The sequence below is a fragment of the Cucurbita moschata genome, unplaced genomic scaffold (assembly GCF_002738365.1).
Source record: "Cucurbita moschata cultivar Rifu unplaced genomic scaffold, Cmos_1.0 Cmo_Scf00009, whole genome shotgun sequence".
Lineage (NCBI taxonomy): Eukaryota > Viridiplantae > Streptophyta > Magnoliopsida > Cucurbitales > Cucurbitaceae > Cucurbita > Cucurbita moschata.
The window spans coordinates 3,104,454-3,131,734 of NW_019268525.1; the positions used below are offsets into that span (position 1 = coordinate 3,104,454).

The 27,281-nt window shown below is 36.2% G+C and overlaps 6 protein-coding genes across 6 annotated transcripts; all 6 read right to left on the reverse strand.

The window, feature by feature from the left end:
- Positions 1–635: 635 nt before the first annotated feature.
- On the reverse strand, positions 636–8,397 carry LOC111447561 (LRR receptor-like serine/threonine-protein kinase FEI 1). The gene is made up of 14 exons (XM_023086793.1): positions 8,218–8,397; positions 6,962–7,158; positions 6,432–6,567; positions 5,557–5,628; positions 5,329–5,400; positions 4,729–4,800; positions 4,107–4,178; positions 3,926–3,997; positions 3,667–3,764; positions 3,293–3,457; positions 2,836–3,168; positions 2,326–2,571; positions 1,780–1,913; positions 636–1,352 (listed from the first exon to the last, which is right to left on the reverse strand). The coding sequence occupies exons 2-14, from the start codon at positions 7,056–7,058 to the stop codon at positions 1,134–1,136; spliced, it is 1,788 nt and encodes a 595-aa protein (XP_022942561.1). The 5' UTR covers positions 7,059–7,158; positions 8,218–8,397; the 3' UTR covers positions 636–1,133.
- A 1,332-nt stretch (positions 8,398–9,729) lies between these two features.
- On the reverse strand, positions 9,730–11,001 carry LOC111447206 (aspartic proteinase CDR1-like). The gene has a single exon (XM_023086245.1). It carries the CDS (start codon positions 10,999–11,001, stop codon positions 9,730–9,732), a length of 1,272 nt encoding a protein of 423 aa, XP_022942013.1.
- Positions 11,002–11,827: 826 nt separating this feature from the next.
- On the reverse strand, positions 11,828–12,507 carry LOC111447212 (aspartic proteinase CDR1-like). Its single transcript, XM_023086256.1, has 2 exons — positions 12,284–12,507; positions 11,828–12,242 (listed from the first exon to the last, which is right to left on the reverse strand). The coding sequence occupies exons 1-2, from the start codon at positions 12,505–12,507 to the stop codon at positions 11,828–11,830; spliced, it is 639 nt and encodes a 212-aa protein (XP_022942024.1).
- Positions 12,508–14,572: 2,065 nt separating this feature from the next.
- On the reverse strand, positions 14,573–15,933 carry LOC111447214 (aspartic proteinase CDR1-like). Its single transcript, XM_023086257.1, has one exon. The coding sequence runs from the start codon at positions 15,931–15,933 to the stop codon at positions 14,629–14,631; it is 1,305 nt and encodes a 434-aa protein (XP_022942025.1). The 3' UTR covers positions 14,573–14,628.
- A 2,498-nt stretch (positions 15,934–18,431) lies between these two features.
- Positions 18,432–19,801, reverse strand: LOC111447215 (aspartic proteinase CDR1-like). The gene has a single exon (XM_023086258.1). It carries the CDS (start codon positions 19,799–19,801, stop codon positions 18,530–18,532), a length of 1,272 nt encoding a protein of 423 aa, XP_022942026.1. The 3' UTR covers positions 18,432–18,529.
- Positions 19,802–22,174: 2,373 nt separating this feature from the next.
- LOC111447216 (aspartic proteinase CDR1-like) lies at positions 22,175–23,488 on the reverse strand. Its single transcript, XM_023086259.1, has one exon. It carries the CDS (start codon positions 23,486–23,488, stop codon positions 22,175–22,177), a length of 1,314 nt encoding a protein of 437 aa, XP_022942027.1.
- Positions 23,489–27,281: the final 3,793 nt, after the last annotated feature.

The window sequence follows — 27,281 nt, forward strand, 5'->3', positions numbered from 1 at the left end:
GTTGGTATAGCTAAAAATTCTTAGGGTGGTTTTTGATAACTATTTCTCGTTTTTTTTTTAATTAAAATAAAATTTAGAATATAAATAATATATAACATGCATTAAAAAATATATAATATCATCATGAAGAGATTATAGTGTTTATTGAGCTCCAAAGACATTAAAAATACCATATTATATCTTTTCAATGTTGTTAAAATTTGATTTTGTAATATTACTTCTTGTTCCAGTCAATTTACTGTCAGACTTGCATGATTTAGGCTAGTTGTAGCTTTTATAACAGTTTTTTGCGCACTCCCTCTTCACCAATGATTTCTAATAACAGGCAAAAACAAGTTGAAATTGACTTTTCAAAAAAAAAAAATCTTTAAAACAATTAAAAATTTAAGGTACAAAAATAGTTATTAAAATACTTTTTTCAAAAAGTTGTCAAACCAGTAGGGGTATGCCATCCAGAGCCTTACTCCCAATCTCATGAGCAATTTTCTCTGTCTCGATATCCATTCACAACACAAACCTCGAAATTCTTAATCACGTAAATAATTTTACAATATAAAAATAAACAAAACCAAGATGAAAGATGATGGCAAAAATCATGAGTAGAGAGATCCAGGGGAAGGAATAGGAGTGGGAGCCAAATGAAAGCTATAGACTACAAGACTCATAAGATTGTTCGTAGATAATACAATGTGCTGATTCATTAAATAAAATCACACTTTACAGAGAAAGAAGGAAAGTGATGAATAACTTAAGGAGCAATTTGATTTTGTACAGACGCTCATGTTCAATCAAATACCAAACGAGGACAGACGAAATTACAATTAAGGAAGAAGTGGAAATTACTAGTGGAATTTTCTCTAACTTGGGCGTACGTAAGAATCATGCACAATAAAGCACATATCATCATTAAGTAGAAGGGACCATAGGGATCATTAAGAATTTGATGAAACTACTCACAAGAGAAGAACAAATGGATGGCAATGGTAGAGAGCAGCTTCTAATTTATCTATAATGAATAGCAGGCAGCATAAGTGAAATCGAGAGAGAGAGAGAGACAGACCACACCTGGATGTTGGTACTACTTCTGCAATGAAACGAACTCCACCATGCTTTGTGCTTCTCAAAAACTACTGTTAATCAGAATTGGAATCATCGAAGTCACTTGGACATGGCGTCATAACCTCAGACTCAAAGAACTGGACGACTCGGTGCATGGTCGGCCGATCATCTGGACTAGAAGAAACACACTGAATAGCAAGCCTGAGCAATGCGTCAAGAGTTTCTGTCTGCACTCCTTCACATTGTGAATCAACTATTTCTCGTTGCCTATTCTCCGTGAGAAGAAAATTTAGCTGCAAAAAAAAAAAAAAAAGGAGAGGGATCAGTGTGGAAAATAGATCTTGTGCAGACATGATTATGCTTATAAGACAACTACCCAACTCATAAGATATTAAATTCTAAATAGGCAGCCTGCGCAACTTTCAGCCATTCCCTCTAAGCCCTTTATTATTTACATTGACCACTTGCCCAACCCATATGGTTGCAAGGAAGAGCAGTTTTGAAGACAGAATTCAAGTGAGGATTGACCAGGCTATGAATTCTAGAAGTTTGATCTAGAACAGATTTCACATCTGCTAAGTCAGCATAGCCTACAACATCACTCAGCAACACTGAAGTATGTGGATGCTATGAAAAGCTAGTAATACCTAATAAGTGGATAATTAATGCTATCTAAAAAGATATTAGAGTTTAAGAGAAGCTATGGGGGAAAATGCATACCCAGCCAACAATGTTCAGGCCTTTCTCAATAAATGATGCATCTGTCGGTCGTTTTCCACTCAGTACTTCAAGTACCAGGACTCCAAAACTATATACATCGGTCTTTTCAGTTGCTCTACCACTTTGCATGTATTCTGTCAAAGCAGAAATTACAAGGACTGAGAGATTGAAATTTTAAGAGAAGAATGAAAGTATGGGCTAAACAGAAAGAAAAGGCATCAAACAAAAGAGAACCCACAAGAACACAGATTTCAGCTTCACTTATTAAGAATAAAAATAAAAAAAAAGGATAATTACAAAAATGTTTTATAGTAGGTGAAAAAAGGACAATTAGTTTTAATGCAAATTCATCCAAGTAACAGATTGGTGATCAGAAAGCACAATTGTGCCAATTGCAGATGCTGAAGAGAACCATTATATTACAGAACGCCAAGCAAGATGAAGGCTATAAGATCAAATGGAAGAACAGCAGCCATTGGTAATGATTATTTCGTCATAAAATAAATTATTCCCCGACACTCCCATGAAATTCTAAAGACTGCTTACCAGGGGCCAAATAACCAAATGTTCCGGCAACAATGGTTGTAATGTGAGATTTATCATCGTCCAGAAGCTTAGCAAGTCCAAAGTCAGAAACTCGAGCATCCAGATTGCCATCAAGTAATATGTTGCTCGACTTGATATCCCGATGTATGATTCTGGGTGAACAATCATGGTGCAGATAGGCAAGCCCTTTTGCTGCTCCAAATATAATATTCAAGCGTGTGTCCCAATCTAATGGCTCGGATCTTTCTGTAAGATATAATATGCATGAGGTATCTTTAAATGACATACTGGGAAGAAAATTTACCACACAAGAATTCAGATGGAAGATGATGGTTTTATTGTTTAGTGGACTAGACTGCCCAGCATGTAATATTTATACCAAAGGCATAAACTCTACTTAATGTCATTGCAAGAATACATCATGTAAATTAACGTATAACGCATAAGTGCATAGTCATTAGAGTAATGTCTCTTTTAATGAAAGCTTGATGACAAGAGGAAGAGTCTCACCATGAAGGGCCTCATCAAGGCTGCCCCCAGATAGGTAATCATAAATCAACAATTTCGATGTGGGAGAATTGCAATATCCTCTCAAATTAACAAGGTACCGATGCTTTAAGCTTCCAAGAATTTCAAGTTCCCTCTCAAAAAAGTGATCGAACCCCTCATTTATCTTTACAATATTTTTCAAAGCAAATACATTGCCATCATCCATTGCAAGTCTGTAAACTGTTCCAAAACCCCCAGAGCCGATGATGTGTTCCTCATTCAAGGTTTCCAACTTCTTCATAATGTCTTTTGAAGAGTATGGCAAGTCTCCATGAAACATCACAACTGATGCGCCTGTAGAAGTCAGCTTATGGTCATAAAGATGCTAAAACCTTGGGATTAAGAAAAATATTGGCATGAACAACGAAAATACAGTAAATAGATAATTTAATATAGTTCATAAAATTGTAAAGAGTACCTCCACCGACATTCTTTGCAAGACCCTTCTTTTCATTTCTTCCAAATCTTTTAAAAAGAAAGGAGCCCCAGAAACACATGAGAGCAACAAGTAGTAGTGCCCCCACCGTAGCTGATGCACTTATGAGTAGTCGACCAGAGTACTTCTTCCTCATTTGATTTTGGCCTACAGAAAAAGGAAAAGGGGATGACTAAGGACTTAACCACATAAGCTCATTGAATGAATTTCAGAGCTCTCATGTGTATAGTATTTGATGTACGGAACATACAAGAGATACAGGGGCCAGAAATTAAAAGATGCATCAAAATAATGGAAATTAAATGATTCGCAATCATTCAAACAATCCAAATAACCAACTATAATAATGATATCACCTGAGCCTGGGGATTCAGAATTTGATCCAGATCCAGTGTTGTTGTCTTTGCAAGTGACACTAACTTGTTTGCCACATAAACCACGATTTCCAACAAAGCTGCAGGTGCAAATCAATGTACTTTCTTATAAAACTGTCATTGTATTTGCAGGTGAAGTCATCAAGAGAAATCAAGCACTCATTGCAGTAACGCTTTAATACAATAAGGAGTGTGCTCATGTAAAAGTTTACTCATAAGGTTTTGAATAAGCAGTACTTACGAAGACTCTGAAAACTTGGAAAGAACACCATCAGAAGGTACTGGTCCAATTAAAAAATTTGATGACACATTGCTGTACAAGTGCATATCAGGTAATAGGGTCACTAAATGAAAATTTATATTTTATAGGAAGTACCTATTATCAAACACTATAAAAAATTTCATAATGTAAAGCCACTTACAGAATAGCGAGCTTATCCAAATTCCCGAGGGATGTTGGAATATTTCCACTAAGTGAGTTGCTTGAAACATCTCTACAACATGAGAAGAAAAATATTTAAATCGTTTCTCTAGCAGAAGACCAAACTCTCATTGCTTTTGTGTCTAATTTGTCTAGGTGAAACAATTCCCAACTTCATATTTAATTATACAGCTGCTGTAAAGCAGCACTAAGCATTTGGATATCTTTATTTCCAACAAGTTTTAAAGTAGCAATTTCTATATGATAATTGTAAATATTCTTGAAAAATCTAAGACAGCATGCCATCTTATCCAAGCTTAACCAAGAGTTTCAAAATGTCCATACATTTGTTTATAACAAGTTCTTTAAAGAGAACCTTTTTTTTTTAATCAACCGTCATATTATTGGATACTGTTGTAGAGTCAAAGGTAACCTAAACTACTGTTGTATAATAATGATCAAACCATTAGGACGTTAGAGTATTCTTTGTTTTGGAGAATCTCTATCAGTACTTCTGCCTTAAGAAGTAGCAACTTCCGTGGTCCTTTCAGTGGGAATTATTCCTCACAGCCTTCAACTAAACAAATTTGAAAGATAATAGAAACATGAGATAAGCAACTTACAACATTTCCAACTCAGAAAGGTTTCCCAGCTCAAAGGGAATCACTCCGCTTAGGTAGTTTCTTTGCAAGAACCTGTGGCAGACAGAAGATTAATTACCTAAAATATCTGGAGAACATGGCAGCATAGACATAGAATTGGAAAATTGAAGAAAATCAAAAGAAAAAAATGAAAACAACAATCAAGTAGTAGTATGAGCTGAATAACTGACTATACGAGAAATTTAGTATGATTGAATTCTAGAAAGAAAACAAAATATTATATTTGTTCTTCATTTCTAATTTGGTAAAAAATGTATAGCATGAGCCAACTTGAACATAGCTCTATTAGTCAAGGGATTCAAAAGTTTGAACTCTCACCTCACTTTGACTGTAATAAAAAGGAAAAACATGTACAAATGTTATAGAATTTAAATGTAAAAGGTGCAACTTTTAGTTTCGTTCTCACATTTCAGTGAATGTTTCAGGTCAAATCACTTTACCAACAAACTGTTTTCCATCTCCACACACACAGTCAAAGGGGAGGGGGAAAGATAAAATAATTTTACATCTGGCAAACAACATTTAAGTTCAAGGGAGGAAAACAAAGAAGTAGGCACATACATTCCCTGCAACTGCGAGCAATTTCCCAGTTCTGATGGTATTGTTCCATATAGGTTGTTGTCCGAAAGAATTCTGAAATAAGATTACAGATTATCAGCAATTCATATGCAAGCTTTTGGAAATATAAGCATGCATCAGCAACATCATATATGTGTATGTGTATACTGACAGGGGGAGAGAGAGAGAGAGAGAGAGAGAGAGAGAGAGGAAATCCTCATAAAAACGTACAGGGTCTTTAATTGGTCTAGCTTCCCAAGTTCAGGTGCAATGAACCCACTCAGCTTGTGACTTCCAAGCTTCCTGGATAATTGGGCAAAAGAAGAAAAATACAAAACAATGACATCGAATGCACAAATGTTTCCTGCTAAATGAACGCACAGGCCAAGGGTGTCATATTAAAATAGACTTCAGCAATCAGAGTTCAAATTTTTGCCACTTGATTGGTTTGAAAAGCATATTTCTCAGTGAGGCAAAGTGTTTGACAGTAAGTTCAAAAATTAAAATAATTTTTCAGGTCAAACACCTTTATAGCATGGAGCGCCAAAATCTAAATAATGGTAGTGAACCTAACAGGAAAAGGAAATTCAGCAATGTAAAGTCATGGTTCTTCAAGCTTAACATATAAATAATTTGTCTACTTTAAACGAATTCACAAACAGTTAACTTGCATGATCTTAGCCTCTGTAAGCCAGCAACTAAAAATAAGCATACGTGAATATATTAATTAGGTCTATACATTTTTTCCACGTGTCATCCTCATATAAAACTTCTCAGTTTTTTATAAGAAACTGGAAAATAAGGGGCCAGGGGGAACAATCAACTTCGCAACATGAACCAGCACTTATAAATTGCCCACCAGTTATGACGACCATGAAGGTTGACAGTTACAAAATCCCAACATACGGTACCGGCTTGAGGTTATAATCTCTAAAGTATATACAAAATAAACTCCCTATAAGAATCTTGCAAAAGCCTCCTGTTTCTTTTCAACCAAATTGCCGCATATCAAACTTTAGACATTCATAGAGGAAGCTTAAGCTTTTTCGAAATAGTTAACTCCTACTTCAGACCATCTATAGATACAGAAGCTTTTTGAAACTCACAAAGAGATAACTCGCTTCGTTTTTGAATCACAGACCACTCCAGTCCAGTTACAAGGATTTGGATCCTCTGGTCTCCACTGAAAGATGACACCGTCAGAACTGGAAACTGCCATCCTAAAGCTTAGAAGTGCCTCACCTATAGATCAAAGATAAGATTGAGTGACCAGTATGAAGCATAGAAAGAAAGGAAGAAAAGTAAATAGAAAAGAGTGCACATAATTTTTACTCAGTGGGGTGAAAAAGCAATGTAAGATCATAGAATAAGTGCATATGTTATCTACATTTAAAATTGTCATAGTAAAAATTCAAAGAAACTGTTAATCCCAAATTTGATAGTCAAATGATTCTGTCAAACAAGCCAAGTGATAAAAACCCGAAAAACTTAAGAAACCACTGAACTATATCCCCAACACGAGACAAAGACCATATACGTGTAGGGTGGAGCATAGTTTATCCTTAAAACTTATGTACAAAGGTTGAGTTAATATGAAGACAAGAAATAACATAAAAAGCAGAAGTACAAAAATTACCATCAGAGGTGAGGCCAGTGCTTTTATTGATTGCCAGACAAAGAAGTAGAACGTGAAGAACCAACAAGCCAGAAAATTTGACCAGACAGACGCCCATGGTGGCTCTGGTCAGGGGTGAAGTGTCTACGATAAATCATCTGACAGAACAAGCTTGGCAATAGTTTCCTCGGACATATGGCACTCTGGTTAAAAATGAGCTGTTACAAACACAAAAATATATAGACAGAAGGCTATTAAAAAGAAAAAGAAAAAAGAAAAAATAGACTAAAAAGAGAGGAAGAAGGAAAAACGTTGTTTTGAACAAAGTACAAATCAATTTAACAATAATGGAAACGATATCCCTATGTATGTAATGAATAAATATCAGTGACTAGAAGGAATTATTCTTAATCTGGTTAGATCAACTTAACAATAATAGAAAAGCTACATTAGTAACTAGAGGATAACATCTCTACTTTCACATATTGATGTATGTCAATTCACGACATGGCTCATTAGCAAATGCCTAACAATGGATGGGCCACGAAACCTCCCATTCCATCAGGGAAACACTATAGTGGCAAAATTGAGAGGCCATCACCAAACTTCCGATGAAGTACTCACATAGACGGCTTTCCACTAATTAGATGGAGAGGAATCCAGAAACAACGATATAATGGAATTTGTAAAAGGAAATAGGAAAAATCAAGCGGCTGTTCCCCATAAACACAACTATTAAGTTCCAACATCGATGTTAGAAACTCAAAATTTCTTCATGGAAAACATAGAATGAAATTAATAGACTGGCTATCCGGACATATCAAAACGCGTCAGTGTTAAAATCAACAAATTAGTACTTTGTTATGAAGTAGGCAACGACTCTTCCTCGCAAGCCGTGAATCATGGAATTCAATAGATGCAGTATAGCACCAGAACTACAACCACTTTTCACTCAAAATTGCTCAAACAAGAAGCAAACAGAACGAAAACCAAAACCTCCAAGTACGACACAAAATCTCACACTTCCATTCCACAACACTTCAGAACCAAAACCGCGAAAAGTGTAGTCACATTCAACAATCACAATCACAATCACAATCACAATCCAATCAGAGTCGCCAATTGATTCAAAAAGGCAAAATCTCACACACATCTCAAAGTCACCAAACAACAAAACAACTCACAGATTACACAACAATTACAGGTTTAACCGGCGAAAAAGCGGGGGAAAAACGCAAACCGAGTGATGAAAACTGAAAAGCAAAACATGCACGGACCTGGAAGAGGAAGTTAGATCCAATTGAAAGAAATGCAGCTCAGTATCAAGATAGAGAGAAAATCGTCGGTCCGTGAGAGCCTTGGCTGCATCTATCTATCACCGAAAGGCTGAGTTTGCAGCTTGCTTCTAGAGAGAGAGTGAGAGAGTGAGGGCGAGCATGTGGAATATTCGACAGAGAGGCGCTGGAGTGAGACTGAGGAGGAGGGAAGTGGCACGTGCGAATGGGATGCATCCAAGCGTGTGACCGACTGTCCCATTTTCGCCTTCACATTCCCTGCGAGCCAATGCCTCGTCCGACTCATCTCATCATCTTGATGTGATCCTATCCGTTTCCCTTTCGTACGCTGACCTGGCATTCCCCATTTTTTTGTCTGTGCTTTATTCATCTCTTTTTTCTTTTTTACCATGGATATGGTAAATACGTAGTTTGTTTTTGGGGAAATTACAGTTTGCAAGGTAATTTTCACTTACCATTTATTTTTTACTAATCATCTCAAAATGTTCATATATTTTTAACGTAACCCCTCTGGTGGTACTTGAATTAATCAATAACATATTCGAATTGAATTTTTTTAAATATTAAATTTCACGCTCTTATTCTCTATAGGTAAGAAATGTTTTTCGGTACGATCGTGTCCTTTCATCGAGATATTAGGTGCGGAGACGGTTAGAAGACCACCAACATTTTTCTAAACAAGGGCAGTCACTGAGTGTTTGTATATATACTAGAAATGGAAACTACGAGAATGGGCCCTAAATGTTTATGACGGGCTCACTCCTTGCATATCTACAATATAACCTACTAGGACAACGTCGTACCTGATAGGAATTACAAATGGTTGGATTGTGCCCTAACCATATGAGGTCACATGATGAGATCATTCCCTGTATCTATATGATACAATCTATTAGGACTGTGCTCTACATGTGATAAGAACCCATATGACATAATCACTCTTTACACATACAAGATAATTTACTTCATATTAATTAGAGAGAGGAACGAGTGCCAGCAAGAACGCTAGGCTTCAAAGGGGATGGATCGTGAGATACAACATCAGTTAGAGAGGAGAACAAACCATTCTTCTTAGCATACACGTTTTATAAAAATCTGGAGGGAGGTCCACAAAGGAGAGCCCAAAGAGGACAATATCTACCAGCGGTGGATTTGGGCCATTACAAGTAGTGCTTTACACTACATGACAAATTCACTCCGTGCATGAGCTGTCGAATTCTAGATCCAAATCTTGGGCATGAGGCATTATAAATTGAACATAACTAACACAAAAGATATGTATCATTCGGGTCGAGATTGAACGTTCAAATTCTCACTCCCAAGTATAACTGAATTAAAAATAAATAAAGCAAAACCATTATTTTGGTATATTTAGCAAAATATGTGATTAATTTTTATAAATATAAAAAAAAACATCCATAATTTGTTTTAGACGAAAAAGACAAAAGTGCGGTTCAAGAAAAGAAAAACAACGTAGTTGGAGGGTTTCATGTTCTAAGCACAAGCGGTTGGTTTGAACGACAAGCTCTTCTGCTCCAAATCATATCCGATCAGGAAATTCGCCTGAGCTATATTCCCCCAAATCCCAAACGGGTCGCTCTCCGTCATCGCCGTGAACATCAAGCAACTCACACCATCCGCCACCGTGATAAACATATTCTCCTTCGGCAACTCCACGTTAGCGCCGCCGGCGAAATGGGCAGTAACGGACGGAATATTCACGTCGTCGCTATCTGGAGAATAGCACAGAGCAAAAAAGTTACCGGGATCGTTCACCCGCTTCGATCCAATGATCTTCGCCATCGACGAAACGACGCCGTCGTGCATATCCTTGGGAATGTATGTCAATGTGGTCCCGGAGTCTATAATCATGTTGTTTTCTGCGACAGCCTTTCCGACCGCGTGACGTTCGTTACCAACGGAAATGGCTTCCAGAGTTATCTGATACATTGTGCTGGGGCCCAGTGGAGTTGAAACGACACCAGAGCCGGAAACGACGGCGTCTTCGCCAAAGTTGATTTTCCCACTTCCTTGACTCGATACGGACGGTAAGCAATAGGAGAATTTCCGGCTCACGGAGCTTTTTTTGCTCATTTGAGTAACTATAGACATATCGCCGCCGGCGAGTCCGATGACACCGGAGGTAGTGCCGAACCCGCCGCCGCTCTCGTGGCCACATCCAATCACCATGTTGACAGACGTTGACCCAATGGTGATCGTATCAGTTGCCAACTCTCCCTTCGAGTAGGTTTGATCTCCGTACACGAAACTGTAATCGCAAGACTGCTGGTCCCCACATGTGGTGTCGCTGACTGACGTACAGCTATCGGACGTGCAAGGCACGGGACTGAAGGATGAGGATTTTTTTGGGTCAAAAACGGGTTCTGATTGGGGGTAACATTGCTTACATGGCTTGCATTGAGTCCACGCTGGATCGCTGCCAGTATCAGCTATGGCCACGTAAGGCACCGGGGGGGTCCCAAGGGACACAGACATTACATACTCACCGCCGCCGGGGGAGATCGAAGATTCGATGCTGTTGCCGGTGAGAGTGGCGGCGCGTTGGAAGAGAGCGTCGGCACGGGAGATAGAACGGCGGATGGCGTTATTTAGGCGGTCGTAGTGAGAGAGAGATTGGTTGCGGATAGGTGAAAGTGGAGAATCGCGGTGGATGAGAGAGGTGGAGAAGCCAATGCCGCCGCCATAGACGGTGGTGAAGGCAGCGGAGATGAGGAGGAGAGAGAAGAAGATTGAAATGGCAGCCATGGATATAGAGATGGGGATTTGAGTAACCATGGCCTCCCTTATTTATACGTAAAGGGATTTGGAGAGAGAGAGTTTGCATGGGAGTTTCATATGCATTAAACCAAACGGTTATAAAATAATTTAATTTTAAATACGTTATATGCGTTTTGATAAAATTTTCATAAATAATTCTTATATGAAAGATTATTTTTCATTTGATAATAATTGTTACAATAATCATTATTATTAAACCATATAATATAAATTAAGAATAAAGTTTTATAAATGAGTACTTGTTTTTTAATTTTAGTTAATTATTTGGCTATTTCATTTGAATATAAAAGGTATGGAATTTTGAAATTTAGAACCCTATATAGAAATAAAGTAAATTTGCCCGAAGAAGGTAAAAATAAAGAAAGTTACCATTTCTACACATTATTTGACTTTTGAAAATATAAAATAAAAGACTTTCCAATTTGAGCTTAATTTAATTAATTAAGATAGAAAAAATTAATAAAATATTTATAAATTTGGTAATTTGTCAAAAATAAAAAAAAAATAATACTTTTCAACTTTTAATAATTTTATAAATTTCAATAAATTATGTACGCTTCATATATCATCTTTTAATTCAAATTTTGTTATGTCTAACCATAAGATTTGTGAAGAGAAATAACTGTAATCAAAACACAAATAATAGAGAAACGACTTGTTGTCTTTAAGCACAAACGTTGTATTTAAACGACAATCTCTTACGCTTGATATCGTATCCGACCAAAAAGTTCACCTGAGCCAAGTTTTCAAAAATGGCAAAATTCGCGGAAGCGCCAAAGCCAAACAAGCCACATTATTTTGCCACCATTGCAAATATATTCAACGATAACAATTTTACGTCGTTGTCGCCGGAAAAATGTGTCGTAATGACCGAGATATTCAAATGATCAACGCTGCGCGCAACGAAGCAGAGATCCAAAACCCCAGTCGAATCATGCACTCGCTTCACTTTAACAACACGCGCCAATGTCAAAGCGACACGTTTGTACAAATTCGAGGGCAGAATTGTCAATGTTGTACCGAAATTCATAAGGATATTTCCTTGTTCTGCGGCGACCGACATGTCGTTCGCGGCCTTAAACCGCTTGTTTGCAACGGACATTGCTTCAAGAGTTAGGTAATGAAGGTATCGGGTTCTTTTAACATGAGAGAGGTAGAAATGACTTTTCGCCCTGAAACAATGGCCTTTTTGTCGAAGCTTACTTTGCCTGTTACATTTTAGACACTGAAGAAGGTCGGCAAGCAATACGAGAACTGTCGTTTAACGGCAAAGATTTTGCTCATTTGAGAGAGCAAAGAGAGAGCGTCGCTGTCGAGTTCGATAATTCCTGAGGTAGCTCCGCTGAAACTGCCGCTGTTCATGTGGCCACATCCAATAACTGTCTTGTTGAGTTTGAAGGATCCAATAGTAATTTTCTCAGTTGCCAGGTCACCATATGTAAAGGACCGGTCTTCGTAGCTAAGGGTGTACATTCAACCCGATAACCCGGACCAACCCAACTCAAACTATAAAGGTTGGGTTGAGTTGGATTAGCTTTTCGAGTTGGTTTTGGTTTATTTTTCTGAACCCGAACTGACTCGGTTCGGTTTCAGGTTCATGGGACAAAACCTTCAAGATGATTCGAACCAAATAAAAATATATAAAATATACTAAGAAGCTTATATTAACGATGAATTTGTCAAGAGTAGTACTTTGTCCTAACTTAAAATACTCGCACCCGAGTTTATAATTTATGATTCGTTTATTAATTATTAATTATACCTATATTTAGGTTATTTTGAAACAAATGTCTATAGTGTTCAATGTTAATAGATTATACATATATTTGATTAATCTTTACTTTTTATCTATTATTTTTTTCACTATACTCTATTATCCAGAACTTGTGAAAAATAAATAAATTTACTCTCTAAATCAATATGGAGTACGAGAGAATTTTTTATTATTTTACTAATTAACTTTTTATTTATTTTACTGATTAACGCCTAAAATAGTGAAAAAAAAATAGTTTAAATTGATTTAAGGATTTTGTTATAAAGTTAAAATAAATAATTATAAATTCTAATATATTTATTGTTATATCATAATTTATATATACATATATATTTATATTTTAATCTACGACTTTCTAACTCCATCACGTTATAGTATTATATTATAATTTTTGTTATATATAATATTTTAAATTAATAATTTTTATTACTTTTTTAATTTTATAATCTCTCTATATTTTTTTTTTTAACTTTAACTAATTTTTAATAAATATCGATATTTTAGTTGTGTCTTATTTTATGACAATGTTGAACTCTATTAATATGTTACATGTGTTCTTCGTGAAGAATTATCTTTTATTAAAAAAAGAATTTTTTTTAACGACTCGAACCCAACTCGAAAATAGAAGGTTGAAATGAGAAATTTTTTGAGTTGGGCAGGGTTACCAATCAAACTAACCCGAACTTTAGGTTTGGGTTAAAAAAAATTCCTCAACCCAATCCAACTCGAATCACGTACACACTTATTCATAGCTATAACCGTAGCTGCAGGTTCAGTTTTGGCGCCCACAGCGATAGTCGTCGAGAGAGCGGCAAGCATTGGAAGGGCAAGACACGTGGCGGTAGGAAGAGGATCGACGTGGATTAAAAACGGGAAGTGATTGGTTGAAGCATTTGTGACATGGCATGCACTGGGTCCACGTCAGGTCGATGCCGGTAACGGCGAAGGCAATGATTTTCTTATTTTATTTATGGTAATTTAGAGAGAGAATATAAATATGTATTACGTTTTTTTACCGAGGGAGAGACTTTGCGTGAGATTATATGACGTGGATTTTCTCAGGTTTCCTTAAACTATAGAAAATATGTCTCTTTTACATTGTCCATAAATAATAATAATAATATTATTAACAATAATTATTATTATTATATGTTTTTTTAGAGGCAAAATATGACTCTTTTTCATTGTCCATATATATATATATATATAATTTTTTATTTTCCTTTTTTGAACGGAAAAAAAACTACTTGATAATTTTTTAAAACATGAAACTAAATTTGACAAAAAAAAAAATAATTTCAAATAAATAATACACCACTAATTTTAAGATTTATTAAAAAATGATAGTCTAAAATATAATAAAATAATATTTTGATAAATTTTTAGAGGGAAATTATTTTGATTATTTATGAGCTCCCACATCTAGATAGAAGAACGAGTGTCAGCAACTATGCTAGGCCTCAAAGGGATGTATTGTGAGATCCCACGTTGGAAAGAAAAACAAAGCCTTATTCACAAGTGTTAGACGAAAGTGTCCCACATCCGTTAATTTAGGGATGATCATGGATTTATAATCAAATAATACACTGTTTATTGATAAGGCCTTTTGGTGAAACCCAGAGCAAAGCCACGAGAGTTCATGGTTAAAGTGGACAATATCATAACATTGTGGAGAGTCGTGATCATGTAACAACAAGTAGTACTCTAGACGATTTGAATTAATTATAATTCAATTAAAAATAAATAATTTGTTTTACACGAAAAAAAGAAAACTGTGATTCACAAAAAGAAAAATCAACGTAGTTGGAGAGTTTGAGGTTCTAAGCACACACGGTTGGTTTGAACGACAAGCTCTTCTTCTCCAAATCATATCCGATCAAGAAATTCGCCTGAGCTATATTCCCCCAAATCCCAACGTCGTTGATCTCCATCAATGACTTGAACATCAAGCAACTCACACCATCCGCCACCGTCATAAACATATTCTCATTCGACAAACCAACGTCAGCGCCGCCGGCGAAATGGGCGGTAACGGTCGGAATATTCACGTCGTCGCCATCTGAAGAATAGCACAGAGAAAAAACGTTACGGGGATCGTTCACCCGCTTCGATCCAATGATCTTCGCCAACGACGAAACGATGCCGTCGTGTATCACCTTGGGAATGTAACTCAATGTGGTCCCGGAGTCAATGATCATGTTGTCTGTTGCAAGAGAAATGTCGGCCGCGTGACGTTCGTTACCAACGGAAATGGCTTCCAGACTTATCTCATACATCATGCTGGGGTCCAGTGGGGTTGAAACGACACCCGGACCTGAAACGACGGCGTTTTCGCCGAAGCTGATTTTGCCCCTCCCTTGACTCGATACGGACGGTAAGCAATAGGAGAATTTCCAGCTCACGGCGCTTTTTTTTCTCATTTGAGTAACTATAGACAGATCGCCGCCGCCGAGTCCGATGATACCAGAGGTAGTGCCGAACCCGCCGCCGCTCTCGTGGCCACATCCAAACAGCATGTTGACAGACGTTGACCCGATGGTGATTGTATCAGTTCCAAACTCTCCCTTCGAGTAGGTATGATCTGCGTACGCGAAACTGTAATCGCAAGACCCTTGGTCCCCACAGAACCCGTCGTCGTTGACTGACTTACATGTATCGGACGTGCAAGGCACGTGACGGAAGGAGGAGGATTTTTTGGGGTCAAAAATGGGTTCTGATTGGGGGTAACATTGCTTACATGGCATGCATTGAATCCACGCTGGATCGCTGCCCGTATCAGCTATGGCCACGTAAGGCACCGGGGGGGTTCCAATGGACACAGACATTACATACTCACCGCCGCCGGGGGAGATCGGAGCTTCGATGGAGTTGTCGGTGAGAGCGGCGGCGCGTTGGAAGAGGGCGTCGGCACGGGAGATAGAACGGCGGATGGCGTTATTTAGGCGGTCGTAGTGAGAGAGAGATTGGTTCCGGATAGGTGAAAGTGGAGAATCGCGGTGGATGAGAGTGGTGGAGAAGCCAATGCCGCCGCCATAGACGGTGGTGAAGGCAACGGAGATGAGGAGGAGAGAGAAGAAGATAGATATGGCAGGCATGGATATAGAGATGAGGATTTGAGTAACCATTTCCTCCCTTATTTATACGTAAAGGGATTTGGAGAGAGAGAGAGATTGCATGGGAGTTTCATACGCATTAAACCAAACGGTTATAAAATAACAAATTAAAATAATTTAATTATAAATACGTTATATGCGTTTTGATAAATATTTATTAATTTAAGCATTAAGATATTATATGTTTGACTTTGGATGTGTCATATATAGAAACGAATCAATTCACAATCACATACAGAAATGTATTAAATTTGCTTGATTTTCTTTGTTTCGAATAAATTGATTTTTATTTTTTTATTTTGGAAATTTGAGGTTTGTTTTCACAAATTTCTATAATTGAAAACAATAATTAAAAAATTAATTTTTTAAAAATAATTTATTTACAATTAAAGGAACTTGTAAATTTAATTCATTATTAAAAGTTGCTATCCTTTGCCAGTTTAATACAGGTTATATAATATGTTATGTCATGTCTGGACCATACTATGTTGACCCATGCTGGTCGAGACAAATCTATTGTTAGAGATTAGTTGGCGAACCCCAGAGAGTCCTCACTCAATGACTACACCATACATATTATTCAATCATACAAAATACTCCAATAAACTAAAATATATCAAATTCAATCCGTTCCATCGAATTCACCTTTAGCAATCTAAAATTTTAAATGAGTCCTAAAATCTTATTCAATATTAGTACCACTGAAATCGACCAAAAAAAAAAAAAAAGGAATAGGTCGAATTGGGACCAGAATGATTCAACTGGACCGAATTAGTCTAATCCACTCGAGTCGGGTTGGATAGGTCGAACTAAATCAGTCAATTGGTTCAGACAAACCATCTTCCAACCATTATGGGATCATCCACGCGCTTCGCTTTAACAACACGCGCCAACGTTGAAGCGACACCTTTGTAGAAATTCGGGGGCAAAATTGTCAATGTCGTACCGAAATCGATAAGGATATTCCCTTGTTCTGCGGCGGCCGACATGTCGTTCGCGGCCTTGAACCGCTTGTTTGCAACGGACATTACTTCGAGAGTTAGATAATAGAAGGTATTGAGTTCTTTTAACACGAGATGGGTATAGAAACGACTTTTCGCCCTGAAACAACGGCCTATTTGCTGAAGCTTATTTTGCATGTAAGAAGAAGATCGACAAGCAATATGAGAACCGCCGTTTGGCAGCGGCGATTTTGCTCATTTGAGGTACCAAAGAGAGAGCACTGCTGCCGAGTTCGATAATTTCTGAGGTATCTCCGTCGAAACTGCCGCCATTCACATGGCCACATCCAATAACTGTCTTGTTGAGTTTGAAGTATCTAATAGTAATTTTCTCAGTTGCCAAGTCACCATAGGTAAAGGATCGGTCTCCGTAGCTAGAGGTGTACATTCAACCCAACAACCCGACAATTCGGACAAATCCAAACCGAACTATAAGGGTTGGGTTGGTTTAGCTTTTCGGATTGGTTTTGGTTCATTTTTTTCAACCCGAACGGACTCTATTCAGTTTCGAGTTCATGGAACAAAACTCTCGAATAGACCCGAACCAAATAAAAATATATAAAATATACTAAAAAGTTTTGTCAGAAAATAGTACTTTGTCATAGTTTAAAATATAAGTAGTGGACACAAAATTGGATGGATAAAAAATTAGTTTCAATTATTTAAACATTTTGTTATAAAGTTGAGACATCTGACATATTTATTATCTATTTGTTCCAATATTGTTATATCACAACTCCATCCTCTCTAACTCTATCAAGATTAGGTTATTTCAATTAATTTTTTTTATAAATTTTTTTATTTTTTTATTTTTTGATTATATATATTATTTTTAAATTAATCATTTTTATTATTATTTTTATTTCATAATCTATCATTATATTATTTTTTTTGATATTTTAGTTGTTTTTAGTTTTATAACAATATTAGAACTACGTTAATATGTTACAATTTTAGTTCATTATTTTTTATTGATTTTTTTTTTTTATAAATAGTTATAAATTGATTTGGGTTTATTTGTGAATATGTGTGAACTTTTAATTTTTGAATAATTATAAATTGTGGTAAAAAAAAATCTCTCAACCCAACCCAACCCAACTACCATGGCCATGTACACCCGTCTGGTCGTGGAGAGAGCGGCAAGCATCGTAAGTGCAAGACACATGGCAGTAGAGGATCAACGTAGATTAAAAACGGGAAGTGATTGGTTGAAGCATTTGTGACGTACACTGGGTCCACGTCAGGTCGCTGCCGGTATCGGAGTTGGCAATGACCGTTACAAGTAGTGCTCTACACAATATGAATCCACACAAACCGTTGAGACAAATTCACTCCCTGCGTGAGTTGTCAAAATCTAGTTCCAAATTTTGATCTGTATCATTGACTTAAAATTGAACGTTCAAATTCTCACTCCAGACTATAATTCAATTGAAAAAAAATTGAAATAAATAAAGAAATGAAGCAAAACCATTATTTTGGTATGTTTAGCAAAATATGTGATTAATTTTTATAAATATAAAAAAAAACATCCATAATTTGTTTTAGACGAAAAAGACAAAAGTGCGGTTCAAGAAAAGAAAAACAACGTAGTTGGAGGGTTTCATGTTCTAAGCACAAGCGGTTGGTTTGAACGACAAGCTCTTCTGCTCCAAATCATATCCGATCAGGAAATTCGCCTGAGCTATATTCCCCCAAATCCCAAACGGGTCGCTCTCCGTCATCGCCGTGAACATCAAGCAACTCACACCATCCGCCACCGTGATAAACATATTCTCCTTCGGCAACTCCACGTTAGCGCCGCCGGCGAAATGAGCAGTAACGGACGGAATATTCACGTCGCCGCCATCTGAAGAATAGCACAGAGCAAAAAAGTTACCGGGATCGTTCACCCGCTTCGATCCAATGATCTTCGCCATCGACGAAACGACGCCGTCGTGCATGTCCTTAGGAATGTAAGTCAATGTGGTCCCGGAGTCTATAATCATGTTGTTTTCTGCGACAGCCTTTTCGACCGCGTGACTTTCGTTACCAACGGAAATGGCTTCCAGGGTGATCTGATACATCGTGCTGGGGCCCAGTGGAGTTGAAGCGACACCAGAGCCGGAAACGACGGCGTCTTCGCCAAAGTTGATTTTCCCACTTCCTTGACTCGATACGGGCGGTAAGCAATAGGAGAATTTCCGGCTCACGGAGCTTTTTTTGCTCATTTGAGTAACTATAGACAAATCGCCGCCGGCGAGTCCGATGACGCCGGAGGTAGTGCCGAACCCGCCGCCGCTCTCGTGGCCACATCCAATCACCATGTTGACAGACGTTGACCCAATGGTGATCGTATCAGTTGCCAACTCTCCCTTCGAGTAGGTTTGATCTCCGTACACGAAACTGTAATCACAAGACTGCTGGTCCCCACATGTGGTGCCGCCGACTGACTTACACATATCGGACGTGCAAGGCACGGGACTGAAGGATGAGGATTTTTTTGGGTCAAAAACGGGTTCTGATTGGGGGTAACATTTCTTACATGGCAAGCATTGAGTCCACGCTGGATCACTGCCCGTATCAGCTATGGCCACGTAAGTCACCGGGGGGGTCCCAAGGGACACAGACATTACATACTCACCGCCGCCGGGGGAGATCGAAGATTCGATGCTGTTGCCGGTGAGAGCAGCGGCGCGTTGGAAGAGGGCATCGGCACGGGAGATAGAACGGCGGATGGCGTTATTTAGGCGGTCGTAGTGAGAGAGAGATTGGTTGCGGATAGGTGAAAGTGGAGAATCGCGGTGGATGAGAGAGGTGGAGAAGCCAATGCCGCCGCCATAGACGGTGGTGAAGGCAGCGGAGATGAGGAGGAGAGAGAAGAAGATTGAAATGGCAGCCATGGATATAGAGATGGGGATTTGAGTAACCATGGCCTCCCTTATTTATACGTAAAGGGATTTAGAGAGAGAGAGAGTTTGCATGGGAGTTACATATGCATTAAACCAAACGGTTATAAAATAACAATTAAAATAATTTAATTTTAAATACGTTTTGATAATAAAATCTTCATAAATAATTCTTATGAGAGATTATTTTTCAAGGTTTTATTGAATCACAAATGACTGTTTTGATAATAATGTTACTATAATCATTATTATTAAACCATATAATATAAATTAAGGATAAAGTTTTATAAATAAGTAGGGTTTCTAATATTCAGCGAAAGTCTTTGGGGGTTTCATCTAAATATAAAAGCCGTTGAAATTTAGAACCCTATATAGAAATACATTAAATTTGCTAAAAGAAGAAAAAAAAAAGTTACCATTTCTACCCATTGATTTGACTTTTCAAAATATAAAATAAAAGACTTCCCAATTTGAGCTTAATTTAATTAATTAAGATAGAATAGATTAATAAAATTATTTATAAATTTTGTAATTTGTCAAAAAAAAAAAACTTTTAAACTTTCAAAAACTCAATAATTTTTAAAATTTCTAAAAAAAACATTTAAAAATACATGGGTGTATCTTGAATGGTAAGTAAGTTTCAAAATTGTCATTAAATTTTAAAAAGATTTATTAATATATTAATGCCCGTAATTTTTAAAACTAACCTTAATCTTCAAACTTTTTATTTTGATGGTAAAAAAAAATTAAAGAATTCATTCTATTTTACGTCCATATGTTAGATATATATATAATTTAATTTAAATATTTTAAAACTTTTTTAAAAGTTCGAACACTACTAGAATTTTTATTAATTTAATAAGATATGATATCTTTAACTTTGTGTCATATATAGAAACGAATCAATTCACAATCATATACAGAAATATATTAAATTTGCTTGATTTTCTTTGTTTCGAATAAATTGATTTTTACTTTTTTATTTTCGAAATTTGAGATTTGTTTTCACAAATTTTCTATAATTGAAAACAACAATTTAAAAATTAATTTAAAAAAAAAACAATTTATTTACCATCATTTTCATTTTTCTAAAGAAACATTAATTTTTTTTTTTTAAAATCAACTTGTTAATTGAATTTCATTATTAAAAGTTCACTAGCAATCCTTTAATAGTTAATACATATTATATATTCGTAAGGGGAGTAATATCATGTCTCGACCATACTATGTTAACCTTTGCTGATCGAGACAATTTATTATTAAAAGTTCACTAGCAATCCCTTGATAGTTAATACACGTTATACAATCATAAGAGAAGTGATGTCATGTCTCGACCATACTATGTTGACCCTTGCTGATCGAGACAAATCTATTGTTAGATATTAGTTGGCAAAACCCTAGGATTCCATCATTCATGTTATCAATTTTATTACGTCACATGACATTTCAATCGTATTCGCCTTTAGCAATCAATACTAATTCATATCTAAAAATTTTAAACGAGGTTTCCTTAATTTTTGCAAAAATCAACGTCTACTTACTCAATATCTCCTAATTGGATCATAAAATCGTATTTAATATTAGTACGATTGAAATTGACAAAAAAAAAAAAAAAAGATTGAATAGGTCGAATTGGACCTAAATGATTCAACTAAACCGAATTAGTTGATTCCACTCGAGTCAGGTTGGATTGGCCCAACTAAATTAGTCAAGTGGTTCACACAAACCAAACCAGAATATTAATTGATGTCTAATAAAAATAAAAATAAAACTATAATAAAAATTTAAATACCAAAATTGTATTTCTTTAACAATTTTATTTATTTGATAGATACATAGAATGTGGGTTAAATATGGTAAGATTTTCATATCCATACTTGGCATGTATACGTTAATTTAAAGATTTTAATTTCCAATAAAATTTTATTAAAATATTATTTCATAAATTTGACTTTTATTTAAAAATTACTCATGAAATAGAAATCTGTTAGAAAAGCTATTATAATTTTTGTTTGGATTAAACGTGACGTTCATGCACCTTAATTTTTCCTTCCATATTTATAAAAGGTAGAACATAATATTACAATTATTTATTTATTTTTTAACGAATTTCAATTTGTTTTTAATATATAATTTAACCGTTATTATTTAAATTTTTTAGTTCATAATTTTGTACTTTTGTGCACTTTTTTAAAAAAGAAGTAAAAAACAAAAAAGAAAAGAAAAACAGCAAGAAACAAAATCAACAAGCTGGGATTAATAATAATTATACCCAAGAAATTAATATTAAAAACAAATTTTGGTCTGGAGGAAGAGAAATAACTGTAATCAAAAGACAAACAATGGAGGAACGACTTGTCGTCGTCTTTAAGCACAAACGTTGTATTTGAACGACAATCTCTTGCGCTCGAGATCGTATCCGACCAAAAAGTTCACCTGTGCTAAGTTTCCAAAAATGGCAAAGTTCGCCGACGGCACGAAAGCCAAACAAGCCACATTATCAGCCACCATTGCAAATGTATTCAACGGTAACAATTTCACGTCGGCGTTGCCGGCAAAATGTGCTGTAATGACTGGAATATTCAAATGATCAACGCTGCATGCGGCGAAGCAGAGATCCAAAACTCCAGTCGGATCATTCACTCGCTTCGCTTTAACAACATGTGCCAATGTCGAAGCAACACCTTTGTACAAATTCTGGGGTAGAATCGTCAATGTTGTACCGGAATCGATAAGGATATTCCCTTGTTCTACGGCCGTTGACATGTTGTTCGCGGCCTTAAACCGCTTGTTTGCAACGGACATTGCTTCGAGAGTTAGGTAATAGAAGGTATTGGGTTCTTTTAACACGAGAGGGGTAGAAACGACTTTTCGCCCTGAAACAATGGCTTTTTTGCCGAAGCTTATTTTGCCTGTTACATTCTTGTCACTGAAGAATGTCGGCAAGCAATACGAGAACCGCCGTTTGACGGCGGCGATTTTTCTCATTTGAGAGATTAAAGAGAGAGGACCGCCGCCGAGTCCGATAATTCCTGAGGTATCTTCGCTGAAAGTGCCGCCGTTCACATGGCCACATCCAATAAGTGTCTTGTAGAGTTTGAAGGATCCAATAGTAATTTTCTCAGATGCCAGGTCGCCATACGTAAAGGATTGGTCTCCGTAGCTATAACCGTAGCTGCAGGTTCGGTTGTCGGGCCCACAGCGATAGTCGTCGAGAGAGCGGCAAGCATTGGAAGTGCAAGACACGTGGCGGTAGGAGAAGGATCGACGTGGATTAAAAATGGGAAATGATTGGTTGAAGCATTTGTGACATGGCATGCACTGGGTCCACGTCAGGTCGCTGCCGGTATCAGCGATGGCCATGATTTTGACCCGCGGGGTTCCGATGGAGATGGACATTAGGAACTCGCCGTCGTCGGGGATGATCCTGGAATGGATGCCGGTGATGGAGACGGCGGCAGCGCGGTTGAGGAGGGTGTCGGAGCGGGAGAAGGAGCGGCGGAAGGCGTTAGTGAGTCGGTCATAGTGGGAGAGAGATGGGTTATAGAGAGGGGAGAGAAAAGAATCGCGGTGGAAGAGAGAGGTGGTGAAGCCATGGCCGCCGCCGCCAACGCCCCCATGAGCGGTTGCTTGGGAGAAGGAAATGAGGAACAAACAGAAGAAAATTGAAATGGCAGCCATGGATTCCAGTGGGAAAGCTTTAGAGGGATGGGAGTTTATTGAGTGCCCAAATTTCTTATTTTATATATGATAATTTAGAGAGAGAATATAAATAAATATTATGATTTTTTGACAGAGGAGAGAGAGAATATGCATGAGATTATATGACGTGGATTTTCTTATATTTCCTTAAATTATAGAAAATGTCTCTTTTTCATGGTTCATAAATAATAATAATAATAATAATAATAATAATAATGGACTCAAATGACACAATTAAATGGCGTAGATTTTCTTGATTTTTTTTAATATATTTTTTAGGTAAATAATAATTATAATAATAAAGTCCGATGGACCATAAATTATGGAAGACATGTTTAATATTTAAGTATAATTAATTAAATTTTTCTAAGATAAAATATTTATTAATTCAATTTTTACTGTAAGTTTGTATTTAAAACAACTTCCTATTTGGATTTTTGTTTTAAAAAAATATTTTTTTTTTGAAGTTTTGTACATTAATTCATGAAATTCAAGTTATCATAATTTGTTATAAAAAACAGAAAGCGGTCGATATAGAATATGTTTCATAATTCAATAAATAAGGTATTTGAATTTTCGACCTCACACATTTTTTAAAAAATAATTCAATAGGTAAAATTCATACCTAGATAAGAGATAAAAGAGACAAGAATGAAGGCATTATTTTCCATGTTTGCATAACGAATTTATATGAAAAATTGCAATTTTTAATGCAAATCATAGGGTTGTTTTTCCCTTTTTGGATGGTTGAAATTTAAATTAATTGAGATTCTATACCTTTCTAATATATATATATATTTATTTATTTATTTATTATTTCTGTTATTCAGATAAATTTGAACTCAATTAATTAATCTTTTCAAAATATGCAAAAGATTGCTTCTTATAAATACGTCGTTTAATTCTTAACTGAATTAAGTCGGACATAATCCTCATTTTTTTCCTTGGAGTTGTCACACCGACAAGTTCACATGAGATTTTTTTTTTTTGTTCGAATTTCAACATTATTATAATATAAATTAAGGAGAATTTTTATAAATGAGTTGAGTTTCTAAATTTAACAAATTATTTGACGGTAAAATTACTTTGTAACTAATACGAAATAATTAAAAGTCAAAATCTTTGAAATATAAATGGTAAGTGAAAATTAAAGGTGACATGCATTACAGATAAGAAATTCAGAATATATATAGAAATATATTAAATTTATCAAAATAAAAAATTTAAAAAAAAAAAAAGAAAAGAAAAAAAGATGCTGATTCTCCACCGACTATGAAAAAAACTCATGATATAATTTTGTTTAAAAAAAATTAAATATAAATCTAGAGATAGAGACAATTAAATATGAAGCGTATCTGAGAGCTACAACATAGATGATTATTGATTATAAATCGTAAAATATTTTGATGTATGTAAGCTACTATTTTTCAGGTGATATTTGACTTTGTATGATTGACGGTGATAATGTCTTAGTGTTGATTTCCTGACTAAACGCATTGATATTTTATCTATTTTTTTTTATCAAAATCTATAAATTTTGAGACTTTGATATGTTTCATCATCATTGACATTCAAAATTTCGACTATCTATAGGTTAATAGAAAAAATATATATATCATCCAATAATAAACAACCGACTTCATTTAAAATTCATTAGAATTTGAAATCACTTAAAATCCTTCTTATAATATATATATATATATATATATATAATATGATGAATAACAATAATTTACATTGAACATCAAACATTGTTGTACATAGTAAAATACATGCACCGCCTAATGTCCATCAAGGCACTTGACAGCGAGAAGTGAGTATATAATTTCAAGGTGCTACTTTTCAACCGTCTGTATGAAGGGCAACGGATGATCCAAGAGAAAACCTTGTGGATTGGGCAAAGCCACAACTCGGTAGCTCTCACAAGTCATCGTGCATAATGTTAGATATGACCCACAATTGAAATATATATTAAAACAAATAGATTAAGAAGAAATAACAACTTCATGAAAGAAATCATTTGAATGAAAGACTTTAAACATTCAATTATCATAGTTGTTGTGAATAGAACCTACATGTGACAGTATTTACACGGAAAAAAGTACTAGCAAATTTTCTAAACTTTTTCGACAAGTTAGCTATGATTAACAATTTTTCTAAACTTAATCAAGTTAATAACTACCCACAATTATTCTAGATAATTTGCTAAGTCAAACTTATTAACTCACACTATACTTTAGTAGACAGTATCCGAGGAAAGGGACAAATCAAGCTTACTAATTCACACATAATCCCGCCTAAGCTTTGTGGGAAAAGGGGCAAAGTGAATGACCAGTCTTGGCCTCCAATGCAGAGCACCAGCTTGAATCCTAAAGACAGACCCAGAATGGCAGCCATTGTTAGTTCTGCCTCTGCCTCACCAAAAAAATGCCAGGGATGGGGACTCTGCTGACTGCTAAGGCCAAAATGGAGAACAGGGTGCGGAAGTCTTCCGCAATCTTCTCAGGCTACTGTGAGCCACAGATGATTTGTGTGTGCAACAATATGTAAATGAAGAGTTTCTCCCCTTTGATGGGATTGCCCTCATCTTTCTAAAGAGTCTAATAATAAATGTTAGAAGTTAAAACAAGACTCGGAATTGAACTCAAGAACAAACAGAACTATGAATGATGGATGAATCAGATCTACCAAAGCACAATTCCCAAGATTGTTTTGAAGAACAGAGTAGCAAAACATTCAGCTTATTAAAGCAACAACTTAGAGAGAAAAAATTTCAAGTTTCAAGGACAGATTACCAATAAGAATAATAAATACCTCTTTTCTTCAAGAAGAAGCCACAGCATGTGAACTGCATGGATCCGCATCAAATACTTGCAATACAAATTTCCCCAAAATCTGCCTCATTACAATGCAGCTTTGTCTCCTACCCTTCTGGGGTTGACTTCCTAAGCTTCTCTTCCATATCATACTCAAAAGTCTCTTCCATATCACACTCAAAAGTCTCTCGCTCCGTAAAAGCTCAAGTCCATTTTTAACTGGTATTATCTTCTTTAACGGTAGACTTAGACTTTTACAAATGGTATTAAAGCCAAACACCAAATGTTGAACCACCAATGAAGGTGAATTGTGAGACCTCACATTGGCTAACAAATATTGTCCCTTTAACAGCAGGCTTAGGCTATTACAAATGGTACTAAAGTCAGACACCAAAAGCTAAACCAAAAGGAGGGTGGATCGTGTGGATTGTGAGACTTCACATCAGCTAATAGATATTATCCTCTTTGACGATAGGCTTAGCTGTTACAAATGATATTAAAGCCAAACACCAAACGCTGGACGAGGAGGGTGGATTGTGAGACCTCACATCGATTAGAGTGGAGAACGAAACAATTGTTATAAAGATATGGAAATCTCTCCTAGACCTGTTTTAAAAACCAAAACCTCGAAGAGAAGTTCAAGAGAAAAAACCCAATGAAGACACTATCTACTAGCAGTAGGCTTGACCGATGCCGTTCAAGAAGTCCGAGAGAAAAAATTCAATGAAGACAATATCTGTTAGCAGTAGGCTTAAAGGGACGGTCACATTCTCGGTCATTTCTAACACCATTTGTTAATGAGGAGAGAGAGGCAGAGACGTATTGCGTTTCATGTGGTAGAGAGCAGCCTTGAACTGGAAGAAGCAAAAACGGTGGAAAATAGTCGACCTTTTTCAATGGGAAAGGCCGCGAGAAGCGCACTTTGAGACCAAAAAAAAAAAAAAAAAAAAAAAAAA